General features: G+C 36.7%; 2 protein-coding genes across 2 annotated transcripts; one reads left to right on the top strand and one right to left on the bottom strand.

The window, feature by feature from the left end:
* The first annotated feature begins 1,472 nt into the window (after window positions 1-1,472).
* On the top strand, window positions 1,473-4,877 carry LOC122306687. Its single transcript, XM_043119151.1, has 7 exons — window positions 1,473-1,639; window positions 1,870-2,016; window positions 2,713-3,051; window positions 3,158-3,204; window positions 3,399-3,452; window positions 4,260-4,392; window positions 4,604-4,877. Exons 2-7 carry the CDS (start codon window positions 1,890-1,892, stop codon window positions 4,618-4,620), a joined length of 717 nt encoding a protein of 238 aa, XP_042975085.1. The 5' UTR covers window positions 1,473-1,639; window positions 1,870-1,889; the 3' UTR covers window positions 4,621-4,877.
* A 604-nt stretch (window positions 4,878-5,481) lies between these two features.
* Window positions 5,482-8,229, bottom strand: LOC122307934 (pentatricopeptide repeat-containing protein At4g39620, chloroplastic). The gene is made up of 2 exons (XM_043121066.1): window positions 7,767-8,229; window positions 5,482-6,896 (listed from the first exon to the last, which is right to left on the bottom strand). The coding sequence occupies exons 1-2, from the start codon at window positions 8,109-8,111 to the stop codon at window positions 5,784-5,786; spliced, it is 1,458 nt and encodes a 485-aa protein (XP_042977000.1). The 5' UTR covers window positions 8,112-8,229; the 3' UTR covers window positions 5,482-5,783.
* Window positions 8,230-20,427: the final 12,198 nt, after the last annotated feature.

The following is a 20,427-nucleotide window of genomic DNA, read 5'->3' as shown; positions in this document are numbered from 1 at the left end:
AACCTATCACAACTAATATATAATTATACTTATAATTATTATTTTTCATGCTAAAATCGCATTGAAACACAAAGCCCACACATTTGAGAAAGTAGAAGCAGTAAGCCATTACCCTTAATCCCTTAACTCTGCCACGGGCCCACAACCGTTTCGTTTTAGTTTCCTGAAAACCAATAAGTCTAGGACAACTGGCTTGCGTTCCTGCCGCAGCACCATGCCACGTCAGCAGATAATATTTAAAAAAAAACAAAACAAAACAAAAACAAAATACGCGAAAGGGAGGGAAATCGAATGAAAATCTTGCTTGAGGAAGCTTGCTGTTGAGCGAAACCAGAGAGAGAGAGATCTGAGCATTCCGTCTTTCATCGCCATCGTGCGTCTTTGGCCTCCGTCGTTCATTCCGCTTATGGTCGCCGTCTCGTTGTTTCGGTCGCCATCGTCACATAGTCCAGATCTCTGAGTCGCCGTGTCGTGGGTGAGAGAGTGGTCTGCAGTTGCCGTGAGAGGTCCACAGTGATTCGGTTCTTCAACCCAGTCCTCCGAACATTCTTGGTGAATTTCTGCAGACATTCTTCAGATTTCTTCAATAAGTTTTAAAATTTTTCTTAATGAATGGCTCTGATATTGAACAGGTTGTTGGGTACTTTTAACACAAGCACTGCAGAGTTTGTGGGTGGATCTGGGTCAGGCCATCATCTCAGTGAAATTTATTAGGTAATAACAAGTTTGATCTTCTATAAGGCTATGAGCTGCTATGCATTATTGAGTTGTGTTATGCCCATGTTTCCTTGATGAATTTTAGAACTTTGAGAGCGTCTCCTTCTCATGGAAGTAAATGCTATATTGAATTTTGTTATGCCCATGGAGTCCTAAAATTATGGTGTATTTTCTCATGATGGCAAGAAGTGATTGGAGGGCTGCTCTTTTCAGTTAATTAGCTCGACCGTCCCGAAGTGCCTCACTTTTTCTTTCTCAAAACCGTCTCTCTATATTGTAATAAGAGTTTTGCTACATACAAGCACAGTCGCACACTAATATGTGTACCAACATTGATTTATTCATACTTGAAATTTAAATTAACATAGTTTTCAATAAAATTTATTTTTTAACCAATTACATCATATTAGTATACAAATTAGTATATAATTATACTTGTAACTATATTTTTCCTTATAATAGAAGGGTTTTGCTACATAGAGTCGCCACATAGAGTCGGCGTGCAGTCGGCTGTACAGAATGAATAAAAAAAAATTATAAAATTTTTTTTTTTATATTCAAGAGGACCTACATGAATTATAAAAAATTATAAAAATAATTTTTTTTTTCATGTAAGTCCTGTATTAAATTTTTTTTACAGTCGACTACACACTGACTGCATCTTCCGACTGCAAAAAGTATTTCTCTTAATAGAAAGAACAAAACCCACCCCACGCATAAAGGCCCACCCCCGATCTGATTTCAATTTTCGTCTTTCCCTCTCTCCTTCCCCTTCTTCCCCACCGTGACAGCCCACTCATAAAGGCCCACCCCCCAATCTGATTTCAATTTTCCTCTCTCCCTCTCTCCTTTCCCTTCTTCCCCACCGTGACAGCTCATCGCCTCTCCTCCACCGTTGCCGACAACGTCGCAAGAACCCAGGGTAGCTCATCTCTTCCATCTCTCTCTCTTTCTCTCTGTCGGACTCTCTCTTCTCTCTTCTCGTCCATGCTATTTTATCAGCTGGGCCTTTTCTTTTGTTCTTCTCTCCTTTTATGCTCTGTTGTCTTTGCATTACACCCATGGATTACTTCTTGATCTTTTAGACATTAGGGTTTCGTGTTGAGTTCAAATGACATTTTGCTAAATCGATGTTCATCTTTGTTTTGGTAGAGATAGAATTGTGTGTGGATATGGCAAGGCGAAGGGCCAAGAAAACTGTCAAAAAATCTGCGTCTTCACCTTTGATTGGTGGAAATGGTGCTGTTGAGACAGAGGCACAAATGGAAAAGGATGAAGTCGCGTTTACAGACCAGGAAAGTATGCCTTTTTATTTTTGATAAGTAAAAATATTATATATATATATATATATATATCAATAGGAGTAACTAAGTACCTTATACAAATAAACACCTAGGCCATACTAGAGAGCGCTTAATGACCCAAAAAGCCCGTGAAAAACTATCCAGAATACACTAAGCTGGAATTGGAATGGAACGCACCTCCCCAACCAAGTACACTGGGAAAGTATGCCTTTTTTTTGGCTTCTTATTAGAGTTATTTTACATTCTCTTGGCCTCTATTTGGATAAGTCTAGATCTTAGGTAAACTTTTGTTGGATTTTCTTATAAACATGAGTCCAAACCTAATTTTGTAGCGATTATATTTGTGGATCTGACCTACTTATCAATACACACACACACATTTATAGATAGAAAGATATTTGTGGATCAGACCTGCATGTATGATGCGTTACACATGATATGGTTTTCGTGTTTCGATAATGCTTCAAACCATGTGGAGGCTATTGCTTCAAATACAATGCGTTCGATTTCATTTTCTTTAGGAAACTATGTTTTTTCAGCCTTGTCTTTCCTTTCTATCTAAATTTTAGTTTTTATAAGCATTTTGTGAATTTGATCAAATATCATTGAACCTTTTGGATCTTGTACTGTGTAAAATGTCAAAGTAATCATAGAATGGTTTCTCATTTTTTTTTTTTCCCGTTTCCAACAGTCGAACGACAAAGTGCTGCCATTAGGGCTATTCGTGATGTGGAGATTGAACATCTGCTAACTGAACTGCGTTTGCTTCGCTCATATTTCAGCAAAGAGCAACTGCAAAGCCCTGCACTACAATTTTTTAAAGAAAACCTCCCAAACCTTTCAGTTGTTGGAAATGAAGGAAACAGACAATTTGAAGTGCAATGGAATTATGAGAACAGTAATTTATATATGAACCCCAATGATGGAATAGACTTACATGCTTCTATTTTGCGTCGATTGTCCATGGTCTATCCTGACTGCTCTGGTGCTACTGCATCTTTGGGTGGCGTTGAGTTTTCTAGCAAAGCTGGTATCAGTAAATTTACAGTCTTCTGATGAATAAATCTATATTTCTTTTCACTTAAATTTGATTTAATCATTGATCCTATCTCACTAGAGTGCTTGATTGGTGGCAGTGAAAACAGGCCTTCTAGGTGTTGGTAATTTACAGATAGGCGACTATGTATGTTCTCTTGCTATTTATTTTTAATGCGAACAAATTGAAGGGTTTCTGGATGCACCTAATCCTTGATAATAAAATGGTTAATTTTGGTATTGAAATGATTAATTTATACGCAATGCGATAAAATTATTAAAGCACATTCCAGAGACCTATTGACGTTATAATAAATGCCCCTGTACTTTCTTGTTTTGTAGGAACCATCTGAGACTCAGATGCTTGGGATGCAAGATGGTCTTCGAACTCCTCGGGTTTGTCTCCTATTGGTCATCTTCGCATATCTTGTTTTGCAACAAGTGGCCATCTCATTAGAGTGTAGCTTTATAATATCTTGTTTCACTTAAAACCAAGCTCCTCTCGTGTGTTGAAATAAGTAGGAAGGGCCAAAAGTTTATAGATGTTTTTAAATGATGCAAATTTAGTGTCTACAATCCGCTAAATAGATGCTTCCTTTTTTTTTTGGCTCGTATACTCCTTCTATACTTGGGCTATGCCTAATTACTTAGTTTAATAAAATCTTACTTTACTTATAAAATAATAAAAAATTGATGCTCCATTTTAGTAAACACAAAACCCTTTTTTTTTTTTAAAAAAAAATAAGTAAGAAGTATATAGAAAACCTTCATGGGTCTTGTATCAGTTTTTGACAGTTGGAGGCTTGAAGCACGTGTCACAAACGCATCTAGTTTTCTGAATTGGAACTCTAAGAACATCTGGAAATTTTGCTGGTACTAGAGCTTTTGTGTGGACTTCGATTATAAATAACAACAGTTGATTTGTAGAAGGAAAATTATCTAAGGATAACTAGTTATTGACTTTAATTGGGTACGAAACATAAATATAGAAGTTACCCAGTTTCAGATTTGTTTCTCTAGTACTTGTAATTTATCAGCAGGAGGGAGTGGGACAATTTTCTGGATATGGACCTCCTTGATACTGAGCAATGTCTCGTGGGAGGTGCTGTAAATCATAATTTATAGCTAGAGGGAGTTATGGATGGCTAGCTAAAAGTTATGGTGTGGGATGCTAAGTTTTCTCACCCCACATTGTCCTTGCAGGTGAGTAGCCAAAGATTGTCTGTTGGGATGACACCCAAAACACTGAGGCTGCCTAAGCCTGGCGAGATGCTTCTCTCAGTCCATGGGTCACCCCTTGGTGTCTACAAGGAAGATAACATGGAAGCCATACATGGTACGGACTCCGTATCTACATCTACTCTTACTCTTGATATACTGCATTGGGGAGGGGTAAAATTTTCTTGGAAATACCAAATTTAACTTGGTATGATCCCCCGATGCTGTGGAAAATATGTTCTTATCACCTTGAATTGAATAGAGGGAACAATGCATACCTAATCTGGGATTCTTCTTAGTTTTGTTCTGATGTGTGAATTGTTCTGCAGAGTCCGAAGAGGGTTGACCGTGGACTGGCTTCAGTTCAATTGGTCATTATGGTTCAAGAATTTGCAAATACATGCAAACTCATTGACCGTTTGAATGTGCCTACACGACTATTGGAATAGCCGAAGCTGCTCTTGTTGCAATCCACTGTTACCTTAATTAGCTTTAAGTATACTCTTGTATTTCTTGTTTGTCTGGGTCCATGTAATTTCTTGTTTATACTCTTATGAAAAGAGCTTATATATATAAAAAAGAGAAAAGAAATGGTAATTGCAATCGTAAGTACGTAAAAATTAATTTTTTAATAATAGATTCTATTTTTTTTTAAAGTAATTACAAAACCTTCACACAATTTATGACTGCATATAATATTAATTACTAAAAAAAGAAGTTGATTATTTCCGGTTATATTGACTGCCGTTACTAAGAACTGCCAAAGAGTGTCGGACAATTGTTGATCTGAAAGATGCCATTTTCCTTCTAATCTTGGAAATCAGTTTCCATCAAGATTGGATTACTCCCAGAGCAATCCAATGAGAGATAAACTTTAAATGATGGGCCAGACACAGAAAAAAGTTTCTTGAGCTCATCCATTTGAAAACCTTCCTCGTGAATAAACCAAAGTGTTTTTTTAATAACTATGATAAAATAAATAAATAAATAAATACATATATAAATATATAATTCTTTAGTAATAAGCAGGGTAGTTGTTCATAAAACCCAACTCTAACCTGCATACTTTGGTAACATTTGAACTCTATGATAGCGCAAGGAGTGTTGAATCATTCTGATAAAATTACAGATTATTTAATTTTTCCTAAGCCCCATGGTTGCAATCATTCCATATCTGACAGCTTAAAGAAGATTGAATCCAGCACCATTTAACAAGCCCACTTTTACAATAATTCAAACATGCAAAGAATAGTTTTTGAAACTGCACTACAGCATGAAAATGTGTAACATAAAGAAATCAGGATGGCCCTGTACATAATATAATGATAAAGAATGAAACAAAACGCGAGAATGCACATGCCGCCGAACATTGGAAAATTGGGGTAATCCAGAAGTCCAGAAAGTGCTAAACTTGGTAATCTTCCATTACGTATACTCACCTTGCTCTAGTTCAGTTTAATCGACGAATGGCCAGAAGAATAGACAAACCAAGTTAGCAACTTCTCCCATCTATGTTTTTGAACGACCCAGTGGGCTGCTGACAACGGTTGTGGCAGTTGCAGTCTCCATACCTGCTGGTAAAGACTGAAAAGCTCCCAAAGCCTCCAAGAAGAATCTCTTATTAGGGACAATCCCATCTCTGTCCATATGCTTCAACAAATTCTGTAAAAGCTCCTTCATGTTGGCTTTGGTGTAAGCCTTATAGAGAAGTTTATATGTTGATGAATCGGGAACAATACCTAAGCCTTTGGCACCCCTGAAAAGCATATCAGCTTCCATGGGCAAACCATCCATACAGTATACATCAAGCATGGCATTAAGGGTAGAAACCTTCATTTCCTTCCCAGATTGAACCATTCCGTCAAAAATCTCCCTAGCCCTGGAAACACAATCACACAACCCGTACATCATGATTAGACTCTCACAAGTGATGAAGCTAGGGGTATATCCCATATTTTTCATCTTTTGGAAGATATTTTCTGCTTTCTCCCGGAGACGTGCCTTCCCATAATTAATTATCATGGAATTAAATGTAGCCAGTGTTGGTTTCTCCTTGGAGCGCAGTAAGCTCTTAAACACTTGTTCCATCTTATCAAATTCTTGCTTCTTCCCATACGAATCAATCAGCAAATTAAAAGTGATTATATCAGGCTTACACTGATTACTTTTCATGCGAGAAAGTACAGATTCCATTTCTCTGATCATCCCATTTTTCCCATATGCATCCATCAAGCCATTATATGTATAAATATCAGGGGAAACAATGCTCTCATTGAGATCTTTAAACAAAGCATTGACTTGCTCAACATTTCGAGCTTGAGCAAAAGCTCTCAAAAGAATGTTGTATGTTACAGCGTTTGGTTTACACCATTCAATCCCTTTCATCTTTTCGAAGTACCCAAGTGCTTTGCCCAAAGCTCTTGCTTTGTCCCGTGAGTGTAGGTGCGCTGTTATGAGTGCATTGTATACAGAAGTGTCAGGCCGGCACCCACTGTTACGCATCTCAGAGAAAAGCCACATCGCCATTCGTGTTTGGCCTTTCTTCCCCATAACTGAGATCAATTTCGAATAAACACCATTATCAGCAACATACCACCTTTGTTTCTGCATCCATCTGAACACCTGAATGTGGCATTCGTGAGTGATGCAACAACTCATGTTAACAAATGTCCCCTCAAACAGTGATGCGAACACCATATCCAATGTGTCTTAGCCAGCTTGTGTTATATAAAAGTTCACTTAAATCTATCTAACCTAAGCATTCACAAGAAGTTCAATAGATATTATGAACTTACGAAAGTAACATAGTGGCTCTAAACTGGATGCATCATACAACTTTGATCTAATTATAAAAATTATAACGGTAAAGTTATACTTTTGGAGTCAAAAAATATATTAACACGTAATGTGCATTTTTTTAATAGGTAACACGTAATGTGCATTTTTTTAATAAGTAACACGTAATGTGCAATTGCACAAAGACACAACACAAACTGTTTTAACTTCCTACACAAAATGGCTCTTCAAAATCCATGAACTTTAACTAGCAACAATTCTGCTTCAAACTTTGGGCGCTTTACCCTCATCCTTTTCATCATAAGCAATGCGCTTTTAGCTCACAGGGGAAAATAAAGAGTTACAGAAACTCCAGTGAGGAAATGAGGATATGCTATACAAATAAATTATATCCTAAATCAAGGCCTTCTTTTCCATTCTCTTTATCATTGGGCGGCAGCCAACTTATGTCTTTCTAGATTAAGCCTCGAAATTTTGTTGTTCTTTTTTTTCTTGCTATCAATTAGGTGCATCTGATGTATTCTCCATGTGTTACTCGATAATCCCTTTGTTTCTTTTTTCTCGACCATCAATAGAACTATTTTTTATTGGTAACAATCTATAGAACTTATCTTACTTATTTTTAAAAAGCCTAAAATCCTAAATATACAGAAGATTATGTTAACAGAAAAATTCCAGAGAGTTGGAGAAACAAACCTCGAGGCATTGAAGCCACTTGTCACTCTTGCCAAGCTCCTCAAACAGAAGAAAACAATGCTCAGTTCTCACAACCCTCACGTACTTGTTCAAAGTCTTCAAAACCGGCTCTTTCCCATTCATATTCCACATGATCGACCGGACCAGCTGTTCAGCCTCCGATTTGTCGCTCTGGGGAACCATTTTCCTCTTGGGTCGGCTCGAGGCGGAGGAGAGTCGGGTCAAGGGTCTCTTCTGAAGAAGCCATGGTTGGGCGTGGCTGTAATTTTGAGAAGAATGGTGGGTGAATGGAGAAGGGGACGCTGAGAAGGGCTGGAGAGAGGGAGATGACAGATTTTGGAGCATTGCTGTGCTCTGGGAGTGGGAGAAGCATTTGGATATGTTAGACAGATTCCTAAATTTGCAGGGGGATTTAAGACTTGGATGCTAAATTTTGAGGAGACTGCAGGCGTCAAACCTAATAATGAAAAATCTTGTGGGGTTAAAAACTTAAAAGAAATAACGGTGAGGGCTGAAATATCTATATTTCTCTAAAGAAAATTTGGTCAGTAACCATATACTTTGTCTCAATTGAGATTTGCTTCCTAAACAAATTTCTTTAAAAAAAAAAAAAAAACACCTAAACTTATAATAAACTTGATATATATTTTATCTGTTACTAATTTCGTTCATTTTAGAACATAAAGAATACGGACTACACGAAGAATTCTATTTTTTAAAGTTAAATTTTCCTTAAAAATAACCTTTCATTTAAAAAAAATAATAATACTAGAAACCGTAACATAAATACCATGTAATCTGCTTGAAAAGATGAAATCTATTATAAAAAAGTAATTTTTTTTTTTTTAATGTGAATTTTAAAATTTTCTTATTTTTTTTAATAAATAGAATGTGCGAAGTTTCTATATATTTTTTGCTCAAGAAAAAGGGGAGACGGGGGTCACCAGCATAGCAATCCTCCTTGGGCATAAGCATAGGAGTCATTTCCTATTGTAGAATATCCGATTTGAGTCATAGCTACTGTCTTAAAGAAGAGTTTATCACCACAGCACTCCCAAAGTATTCAGTTGGTCCAAAGTCCATCCTATAACCCTAAGATTAGGTTTTACTACTACAAGTGGTTTCAACTTACATCTGTCTGAGTACTCGAACTCATGAAATACCAGCTTGTACCAACTAGACTACCACTTTAGTGGTAACGAAGTTTCTGTATTTAAAATTGAATGGATCATTTTTTCTAAAATATTTAGAAAAAAAGGAAAAAATGATTTGGAGAAATCGTACGGCCTCTTGTAGTCTGGTCACCATGGGGGGAGAAATCCGACCATCTCATGATGCTCAGGTGCTGAGGCAATCATGCTATAGTCGAATTCAGTCACCACATCGACCTATGGGATGGCCATAATTGTGGCCCCTTTTCGCATTATGAGATTTGGTCCCTGAACCATCCACTCCTCAAAGCCTTCACCGCCCTATAAAGAGACCAAGCATCTCCCTCTCACTAGAAGAAAATCAGCCACCGAAAAAGAAGCCATCACAACACACTATCTAGGTTTTAGAGTGTTGTGAAAGTGGCCCCTGAAAATGATCTCCAGCAAGTCACTAATTCTAACATCCACCCTACAAAGGAATCCACATCGGCAATAATGCTTCTTGATATACACTCAGGTTCTTTGGATAGAGTCAGAAACCTCGAGTGCAACATAGGTCAATTCCATATCACAAAGCATTCCCATCCCTGGCCACTAGAAAACCCAAAAAAGCTAAAGAGATGAGCTCCACTCAGCCTCCACTTGCAATATAAAGACACTAGTATGAAATTGCTGGGCCTTGCCTGACCCAAAACAATTGGTAGTATAAGCGCTAATATTAACAAACATAACTTGAATATTATCTTTTTGTTAGAAAACCCCGGTGCACCTTATCCATTATAAATAGTCTTGATTTCTATTATTTTGTAAATTTTTCAACCTTTGGGAAAAGGAGAGGCATTTTGCTTGTATGGGTGTAGATGTCGAATATTTTAATATTAATATCAACTCTCTATTTTGGTTTACTCTAATCCTCCCCATCACCCCTAGTAACTAACCTTTGTTTATGCTCCTGCCAGTGGCACCTCAAAGAAAGATTCGGGCAACAATGGGAGTCAATACATCAAGCTTTCCCAGGTCCATGGCTCAGCATAGAGCGACTTCAATTCATTACTGAATTAGTATGAAAATTTTGGTGGTTATCCAGTATCATCCTCATCTGCTGGTGGCTTGAGATCTCTAATAGATAATCATGGTCTAATTGATATTGGCTTCATAGGGCCTTCTTTCATATGGGCTAATAACATACAAGGCCACACTTAATAGAGAAAGATTAGATAGATGTATGTATAGCAAATCAATAATGGAGTCTATTATTCCTAGATGCTACATTACACCATCTGGCTTCTTCAGCTTCTGACCATCACTATTTGCTTCAAAATGCAAGAGCTCAACATCATTGTTCATACTCTTATAAGTTTGAAGAATTCTGGATTTAGAAACCACTTAGTCCAAGAAACATCTTTCTCAAACATTGGAATAAAGTTCATTTTGAGAAGGTTCAAGCCAACATTCTAAAAAAGAAAAAATTTACTTGAGTTCAAAGTCTTAACCCATTTTTCTCAAAATCAAATAAGAGAAAGAACAACTCCAACTCAGCCTTCAAGAACAACTTGGGCATGAGGAAGTTCTTTGGCTTAAAAAATCCCAAATTTCTTAGTTAACTTCAACATATCTCAACACAAAATTTTATCATCTTTCAACAATCATCCAAAGGCACAAAAATTCAATAGACTCTCTTAGTGGGACCAGGTAATTGGACTATAGACCAAACTCTTATCATGAGGAAGTTCTTTGGCATAAAAAATCCCGGGTTACTTAGTTAACTTCAACGGATCTCAACACAAAATTTTACCATCTTTCAACAACCATCCAGAGGCACAGAAATGCAATAGACTCTCTCAATGGGACCACGTAATTGGATTATAGACCAAACTCTTATTGAATCTTCTTTTATTAATCATTATCGGGCCATATACTCATCCACAACACTATCAATTATTGAAAATCTCTTGAGAGTAGGCAAATCACTAATCTTAACAATGCACTCCTCTATGCTATTCCAAACTAATTTAAAATTATTACAACACAAACAAATCCCATCCCACAAAGCCTCGAGGCTAGACGAGATGACTAGTCTCTTTTACTAACATTAGCGGGCCATCATAAAAAGGAAGAAATTGGCACTCTACAAAACTTCTTTATTCATGGAAAACTCTTGAAACAGATTAATCACACAAATATTACTTTGATCCCAAAGGTTTCCAATCCAAGTGCTCCTCAACACTATCACCCAATCAGTTTAACCAATATCATATACAAAATCATCTCCAAAATTTTGGTAACTTGACTCAAATATGCTCTCCCTCTTATCATTTTGCCACTCCAAAAGACTTTTGTTCCTGGTTGCACCTTTAAAAAAAATATAATGATTGCTCATAAAATTCTCCACCACCTCAAGAAAAAAAAAAGGAAATAGAGGACTTATAACAATCAAACTTGGTATCAAACTGGTAAAAGAATGTGTCACCACTACTTCTTTTTCAATCCTTATTAGCGGTGTTCACCACAAGATTTATTTTAATGCACAAAGGGGCATCAAACAAGGTAACCCCATTTCACCATTTTCCTTTATAATGTGTACTGAAGTGTTATCCAAATTAATTGTTCGAGTGGAAGTTTGAGGAACTTTTGTAGGAATTCACTTAAATAAAAATGGTCCCTCAATTTCACACTTGTTATTTGCTATGATCTCATCATTTTCGGGAAAGCCAATGAAAGGAATGCCCAAGAAATTTCAGGATGCTTGGAAAAATATCAAGTTTGGTCAAGTTAGAGGATTAATCACAATAAGTCCTCAATATTCATCTCTCGCAATACCAATCCAATAGCTCAAGCAGCAATTACTCGGATTATACCCTACAAAATTTCATCTTCCAAATAAAATATCTCAAACTTCCAACTACTTTTAGTAGGGCAAAAAAGGAGTCCTATTAGAACTGCAGAAAAAAATTAATAAGAAGTTAGAAGGTTGGAAGTCTAAACTGTTATCAAAAGGTGGATGAACCATGTTAATCAGAATTGTGGCAAGCACCATTCCTTTATATCAAATGTCTTCTTTCATGTTATCGAAATCGGTTTGCAGGTCACCATATACTCGGTTTAAAATTTTTTGGCAGGGTTTCTCTAATGATCGAAAATAAAATCTGACCTTGAAGTCATGGAAGTCTATCTCTCAACCCAAAAGGTTAGGTGGACTTGGCTTGAGGAAAATGGAAAATCTTAACACAACCTTGCTTGCTGCAAACAAAAACAAGTTGGGAAATTAGTCAAGCACATACCAGTAGGGCTGTAATTGAGCCGAGCCGAATCGGTTTTTGGCTTTGTTACATCAAGTCTTAATGGAAATCACAAAGATCATGGACAATTTGAACCAGAAATTACAACAAACAAATCTGAGAATGAAGATCACATTTATGAGCTTTCCAATACAGCCAACATGACTTGATCTCCTCTTTACTCCTTTGTTTTTACGTTTCCCTTGTAAATATGTTAACTTTCCTTTTTGATTTATTCATTCCTAAAATATGGAATCTTGGCATTTAAAGCTTGTATTATTTAAATGAAATGCAATGTATACGTGAGGTTAAGTTGGCGTCTTCATTGTCAATCGTATCAGCTTCATAAAATTTACATGGTATCCAGCCAGTAAGGCTAACGCCAAAAAAAAAAAAAAAAAAAAAAACAGCAAAGATCCTACGCTTTTGCAAACCGTAAACACTAATGGCCTCCTCTCAAACCTCTCCTCAATTTCCAAAGTTGGATGGTCCCAATTATCTCACCTGGTGGACCCAATTCCTTGTTTTTCTGAAGAGTCATGACATGGTTGGTCTTGTAGATGGCACCATCCCTGCTCCAACAAAAACTGTTCCAGACGGTTCTACAAATCTTGAGTACACACGTTGGTCCAAAAAAGATAATTGTGTACTTAGTTGGCTATATGCCTCTATTGTGGAAAAGTTGGTTTCCACTGTCCTCAATTTGGAGACTTTCAAACAAGTTTGGGATTCTCTCCAAGCACGGTTTTCATCTACGTCACGATCACGAATTGCATTTCTAAAACGGCAGTTGCAAACAATTTCTCAAGGAAACAAACCATGCCTCGCATACATTGAAGAAGTTAAACTCCTATCTGATCAACTCGTTGCTGCGGGTAAACCAGTGGAAGAACAAGATTTAATTACCTATCTCTTGAGTGGACTTAAACCTCACTTCATGCCCTTTGTCACTGCATACACGTTCTCCACAAGGGACAAGGATATTCCAATTGATGAGTTCCAAACCGAGTTGCTGAATTTCGAAACACTCATGGAGTTCTCTTCTTCAAATGTTCAAGCTGACACCAACTTTGCTTTCGCAGTGTCTCTGAAGAAACCTAAAGGGCCAAACTACTCTTCTCAAGTCCCACCTTCGAACAAGCCGTCACAATACGTGGGATCGTCCAATTCTTGGCCAAACAATGCACCAAATGGAGATAACAGGCCTATTTGTCAAATATGTGAGAAAAAGGGTCATAAAGCCCTTGACTGTTATCACAGGTTCGACTTCGGCTACCAAGGCTGCCTACTACCATCGGACCTTGCCGCTATGGCTGCTGACGGCAACAAATCCTATGCTCAACAGGTGTGGTATGCCGACAGTGGTGCCAACGCTCATATTACCAGTAATGCAGCAAATCTCACCACCTCGCAGCCCTATGAAGGAGAAGAAACCATTACGGTTGAAAATGGTTCAGGTTTGATGATTCAAAACATGGGTACTACTCCCTTAAGAACACAACATTCCAATTTTCAACTGTCCAATGTACTTCGTTGTCCAAATGCATCTTCAAATTTAGTTTCCATTAATCACTTTTTTTTGGATAATGACTGTTACTTTGTACTCACTAGAAGTGATTTTTCTGTGAAGGAGAACAAAACGGGGCGACTTCTACTCCGAGGGCAAGTTGAGAATGGACTCTATCCCATGGCAGCAAACAAATCCTCCTTAAATAAAATCTCATGCTTTGTGGCTAACTTCGGTGTGTCAACAAATCTCAATAAGTGGCATGATCGATTAGGCCACCCGTCTCCAGTTGTTTTAAATCAATTATTTCGTTCAAAATATTTAGATGTCTCGGATTCTAGTCAATTTGAATTTTGTTCCTCATGTCCTTTAGGGAAATCAAAGCAATTGCCCTTTAATGATTCAACTCGTCAATCTTCTCGACCATATTAGCACTCATTCATTCGGATGTATGGACATCTCCAATATATTCAGTTGGTGGAGCAAAATACTATGTCATTTTTATTGACGATTTCTCTAGATTTACTTGGCTATATCCCATTAAACTTAAAAATAAGGTGTTTGACATTTTCAAAAAATTCAAAGCACTGGTGGAAAATGTTTTCTCCTCTAAAATTTAACAATTTCAAAGTGACAATGGTGGCGAATATCTCTCCACCTCTTTTAAAAGCTTTTTACAAGAAAATGGCATTTTCCATCGATTAACATGTCCACACACATCTCAACAAAATGGGATTGCCGAGAGAAAACATCGTCACATTGTTGAAACGGAATCACTCTTTTAGCTCGCTCTCACCTACCCGATACATATTGGGCCGATGCTTTTCTTACATCCGTTTACCTCATAAACTGTCTTCCAACAGAAGTGCTCAACAATTTGACTCCTTTTTATGTGTTTCACAAACAAATCCCAAAATATTCTCATCTAAAAATATTTGGATCAGCATGTTTTCCTTTACTCAGACCATATGAAAAACATAAACACTCCTTTAGAAGCAAAGAGTGTATTTTCATAGGCTATGCAAGTCAACAACGAAGCTATCGCTGCCTAGACTATTCAACTGGCCATGTTTACCTTTCCCGTAATGTTGTCTTCCACAAAGAGAAATTTCCAGCTGCTGATGAAGTCCTTTCCTCAATTGCTTCAGCGAGTAAAAACCCCGTAGGTAACTCTCTTCCTGAAATTTCATTTTCTCTTCCATTATTTCTCTCACCTGATGCTGCACAAAATCAACCCCCAATTGAAAATCTACCAGATTCTCAAATTCCATCCCATTTTGACATTGACAGTTTAATTCCGTCCCAACACCCTGAAAATCTTGACAATAACCACCAAATCGACAGTTTAGTTCAGCCCCTACCAGAACATGAAACCGAACCACCTTCTCCACTTATCCAAATCGAAAATCACCCCCCACCGTTCAGACCACTCACGCGTTCGATGATTGGAAACTCAAATCCAAAGCAATTTCCAGACTTCACTGTGTACTCCACCCGATACCCCCTGCAGGTTCTATCTGTTATCACCAAACCTAAACCAACCACCTACGCACAAGCTGTGACTTCTCCCGAGTGGCGTGCTGCAATGGGTGTTGAGTTTGATGCTTCAATGGCAAATGGAACTTGGTCCCTCTGTCCTCACCCTCCTGGTAAGCATATTGTCCGAAATAAATGGGTGTTTAAAATTAAACAACTCTCTGATGGTTGTATTGAGCGCTATAAAGTGCGGCTGGTTGCGAAAGAGTTTGATCAGCAATACGGGATTGACTATGGGGAAACTTTCTCCCCAGTAGTAAAACACACAACAGTACGCTTGGTTCTTGCATTGGCCGTGACTTTCAATTGGAATATACATCAAATTGACATTTCAAATGCCTTTTTGCATGGGTTGCTAGATGAAGAGGTGTTCATGGAACAACCTAAGGGTTTTGTTGATGAAAATTATCCAGACCATGTCTGCAGATTACACAAGTCACTATATGGCTTAAAACAAGCACCACGTGCTTGGTTTCGCCATCTCTCACAATGTTTATTAGAATATGGTTTTGTTGAGTCAAATGCAGATTATTCTCTATTTATTTACACAAATGATTCCGTGCAACTATATGTGCTGATTTATGTAGATGATATACTTGTAATGGGTTCAAGCAAAGCTGCCATTAACTCCCTCATTTTATCTCTCAAAGATTCATTCTTGGTTAAGACTAGGGTGAATTGAGTTTCTTTCTAGGTGTGCAAGCAACCAGAGACAAACATGAATTACATATCCGACAAACACGATACATAATGGATTTGCTTGAGAGCACGAAAATGGGAGGTGCCAAACCATTGAACTGTCCTAATACATCCGGACCAAAGCTTTCTTCTGAGGGAGGGGAACTCTTGATCGATCCAACTGAATATCGTCGAGTAGTAGGGGCTCTCCAGTATTGCACAATATCAAGGCCTAATATTGCATACGCTGTACATCAACTGTGTTAGTTCATGCACAACCCTCGTGAACAACATTGGATAGCAGCAAAACGTGTGCTTCGGTATGACGCCCCCAAATTCCATTTGGGATTGGACGAACATTTGAAGCGTCGAGACATGCAACACAAGAACCTGCCCCCGTTCATGATATATAAGATGCAATGTTCATAACATGCATTTAGCATTATGCAATATTCGCAGCGGACAATTTTTTTTTTCTTTAGCAAGCAATACTATGCATCAAATTGAAAATATCCCAAATGCTTAAAACATACTTCATACATAAAGACCTATTGAATAACTAAGATCACAACACTAGTCCAAAATAGTTATGATCCAAAAAGTACTGGACATGCAACTCCATCGTACAAGAAATAATTTAATTACTATATTAACATTAACATCGCACTGTCGCTCAGTCGACTGTGTCTAGTTGGTCAACTCCTGATTTTCCTTCAGGTTCTGTAACAAGATTTACCATTTGGGGGAATGGTAGTTGGGACTACTACAGTGAGATTTGATTATAAATCTCAGTAAGTTAACAAAAAACTTCCACCCAGACTAATGATGCATGGATGACAGTAAAAGCATGAATGCATAATCGAATTCATAAGTAATTAAAGCATAACTTGAAGTACAACATAGCACAACTGAAACGTAAACTGAACTTGACTTGACATGAACTTGATCTGAAACTTGACTTAACATGAACTTGTTATGAAACTTGACTTAACATGAAAAATACATACTCCACAGTTGTTGTAGCCCCATGTATTCTACATCTCACAATGCAGATAAATACATAATCCACAGTTGTTGTGGCCCCATGTATTCTACACGTCATAATACAGTTAAATACATACTCCACAGTTGTTATGACCTCATGTATTTTACGCGTCACAATGCAGTTAAATACATACTCCACAGTTATTATGGCCCCATGTATTCTACGTGTCACAAATGCTGTGTCTCACGTAGTGTATGCGTCACAATTGTTGTGACTCTATACTTTGTGTGCTATAGTTGTTGTGGACCCCACGAAAGTGAATGTAACTCAAGATGAAACATGACTGGAATACGAAAGGACTGAAGCCCTAACGTAACATAACGTGACTTGAACATAACTTGAAAGATATGACCAACTTGAGATAGAAACATTTCGTAACATGACATAAATAGACAACATATTTAACATGACATACTTGCAACAGTGAATATTACATGACTTGACATACATGTAATAGATGACATACTTAACATGACGTACTTGTAATGTATAGCAATATATGACAGAATATATTATGTAACAGTTTTCATATACATGACAGAATATATTATGTAACAGATAAAAATTGATGACAGAATAAATTCTATATAACAGACAATTATGTGATAACTTGGCATGGCATGACATATATGATAATATACATACATATACACTGTAGTTCCTTTACTTAGTACACATATATAGTAGACTGCTAGTAAGTTAAAAGCTAACTTACCTCAATTTCCATATTTTTTATAAAACCTCAAGCGCGATCACGAGGAACTGTAATTAGTGATTCTAAAAGTTGGCATTAAATCACTAATAATTTGAAATATAGAAAATACTAACTTAAAGAGTAAAATTTTCATTTTACCCTCTACATGTAGGAAAATGACTGCTTTATCCATAACTTAAGGATTTTGCATACTAACTCCAAAAGTCACCAAAATTTATATGCCTCATATAAATTTTATCCTCAACTCAAATATTAATTTAGAAAAATTTAAAACTAATCACAACTATTAAAACTCCATAGGGCCGAAATTCCCATATGTTATTTCCATTGATTTTTATTTTACTAACTTGTTTTGATTAACCTTTCGATCTATGACTTATAAAGATGTGATCTTTAAACCAAACCATCACATGGTTTAAAAGATGTCCTAAAACATATATAAGCTTCTAATTCAATATCACATGGTTAAACATTAACCAAAACATAAATTGAGCCAATAACATCCACACTTTGGCCTATCCAAATATCTCTTTACATAAAATTTCATATATTTGAAACTAACATCAAATATCTTCAAAATAATATTATAACATATATATAAAAGGCTTAGGATCCTCCAATAAAATTATCAAAGCCATTGGAATAGGTTTAGACCACTAAAGAGTTAAACTTTCTTAAAACAGAAACTGTTTTTCCTCTTCCAGTTTCTAAGTTTCTAGATCTAAAAAAATATTTCATTACAACCTTTAATCATGCAACAAATCCTCAACCAATAATCATATACACATGTTGACAATACTCCATAAAAATTTCGGACCAAGATCTATCCATTAACTTGGTCAAAAACTCCAAAATATAACATATTCTCCAGTTTATCTCTCAGAATGACATTTTTAGAGTTTAAATAATATTTGACCAACCAAATGATCATCAAATGGAACAAATAAGCTATCCACATAAACTAGACTAAAAAAGAACAACTTATATGAATGAGACTTTATGATAAAACACTTACAAAAACTTCGAAATGGGTGTGCAAAAGAACATCTAAAAGCTGTCTGAGAGAGAATGTTTGGTATTCTTTCAATGGAAAGTATAAATGAAGATAATTTCATGGGGGGTGGCTGGAGATACTTATGGACGAGATATGGAAGAGGATGAGGCTCGAGTGAGAGTTGAGTGTAGGTCTCTCATACCCAATAATATTTATAAAAATCAGCTCAAGATATTTCTATCCAATAATATCTACAAAAATCAGCTCAAGATATTTTTATCTAATAATATCTACAAAATCAGCTCAAGATATTTTTACCTAATAATATCCACGAAAATTAGCTCAAGATATATATATTTTTTTTATCCAATAATATTCACAAAATCGGCTCAAGATATTTTCCAAAGGTGAAGAGTAGACTTGGAAGAGTAAGGTGGCTAAAATCTTTCCATGTGTCCAATTAAAACTTTCTAATTATCTCCAATAATCAAAAACACACTTCTGATACCACAATGAGTAATAACATTAACTATACGATTAATAGATTCGTGAAAACTTATAAGGTCTTCACGAGATTTCTAAAACCAATAAAAATTTCACCATTGAATTTCTAGAGGGCTGTTACAATATCAAAAAAAAAATTTGTCCTCAAAATTGACATAAGTGACAATTCAAGAGTTAAGGAAACACATATACTTTATTGATATCCGAACAAAGAAGTACAACATCTGATATTGTCAGTCCCGTACAAGTGAACCACAATATATCAACTAAGCAAAAGCCCAAAATAACTCTACAAGACTGAATTTAGATGTCAAATAACTAGGGGTACTTGGCTTGCATATCAATTTCCTTCTCCTAAGTCGCTTATTGAATATTATGATTTTGCCAAAGTACTTTGACCAATGGGATCTTACGGTTCCGCAACTCTTTATCTTTCCAGTCAATAATTTGCATCGGCTTCTCTTCATAGGTCAAGTTAGATTGTAAAGGTATACTATCGGGATCCACTATCATTGATGTCTGATTTCCAAAACTCTTCTTCAAAGAAGACACGCGGAAAACATTATGAATTCCATGGAACTCAGTTAGCAATTCCAAACGATACACAACTACTCTCACTTTCTCCACTATCTCACAGGGTCCCACGTATCTCGGGCTTAACTTGTTTTTCACTCCAAAACGACTTACTCTTCTCATAGGAGATACCTTCACATAGACCCAATCTCCAACTTTAAAATCTATGCTCCTCCTTCGATTATCAGCGTAGCTTTTCTGTCGACTCTGTGCTGTTTTCATTCTTTCTTTAATCAGGTGAACTTGGTCCTTTATTTCTTGCAAGACTTCGGTCCAACTACTTTACTTTCCCCAACTTCATTCCAATACAAAGGTGATTTATACTTTCTACCATACAAGGCTTCATATGGTGACATTTGAATAGTGGCCTGGAAACTATTGTTTTAAGCAAATTCTATCAAAAGTAGTTGCTTCTTCCAACTCCTTTCGTAATCCAAAACACAGGCTCTCAGCATATCTTCCAAAGTTTGAATAATCCTTTTTGTCTGTCCATCTGTTTGTGGATGGTACGCACTACTAAATCTCAAACTAGAGCCCATCGACTCTTGTAAACTTTTCCAGAAGCGTGACGTAAAACGAGGGTCTCTATCTGATACGATCGTCTTAGGCACTCCATGCAATCTGACAATCTCTGCTATATAAATTCTCGTCAATCTTTCTAGAGAATCTGTATTCTTGAT

This window comes from Carya illinoinensis, chromosome 4, assembly GCF_018687715.1.
Source record: "Carya illinoinensis cultivar Pawnee chromosome 4, C.illinoinensisPawnee_v1, whole genome shotgun sequence".
NCBI classification, from domain to species: domain Eukaryota; kingdom Viridiplantae; phylum Streptophyta; class Magnoliopsida; order Fagales; family Juglandaceae; genus Carya; species Carya illinoinensis.
This window is presented reverse-complemented; position numbering and strand designations above follow the sequence as displayed.

Coding starts and splice junctions, on each gene's coding strand:
- LOC122306687 (XM_043119151.1), top strand. CDS start 1,890: ATGGCAAGGCGAAGGGCCAAGAAAACTGTCAAAAAATCTGCGTCTTCA. Junction 2,017..2,712: donor CGCGTTTACAGACCAGGAAA/GTATGCCTTTTT, acceptor CGTTTCCAACAG/TCGAACGACAAAGTGCTGCC. Junction 3,205..3,398: donor ATTTACAGATAGGCGACTAT/GTATGTTCTCTT, acceptor CTTGTTTTGTAG/GAACCATCTGAGACTCAGAT.
- LOC122307934 (XM_043121066.1), bottom strand. CDS start 8,111: ATGCTCCAAAATCTGTCATCTCCCTCTCTCCAGCCCTTCTCAGCGTCC. Junction 6,897..7,766: donor AGTGGCTTCAATGCCTCGAG/GTTTGTTTCTCC, acceptor TGCCACATTCAG/GTGTTCAGATGGATGCAGAA.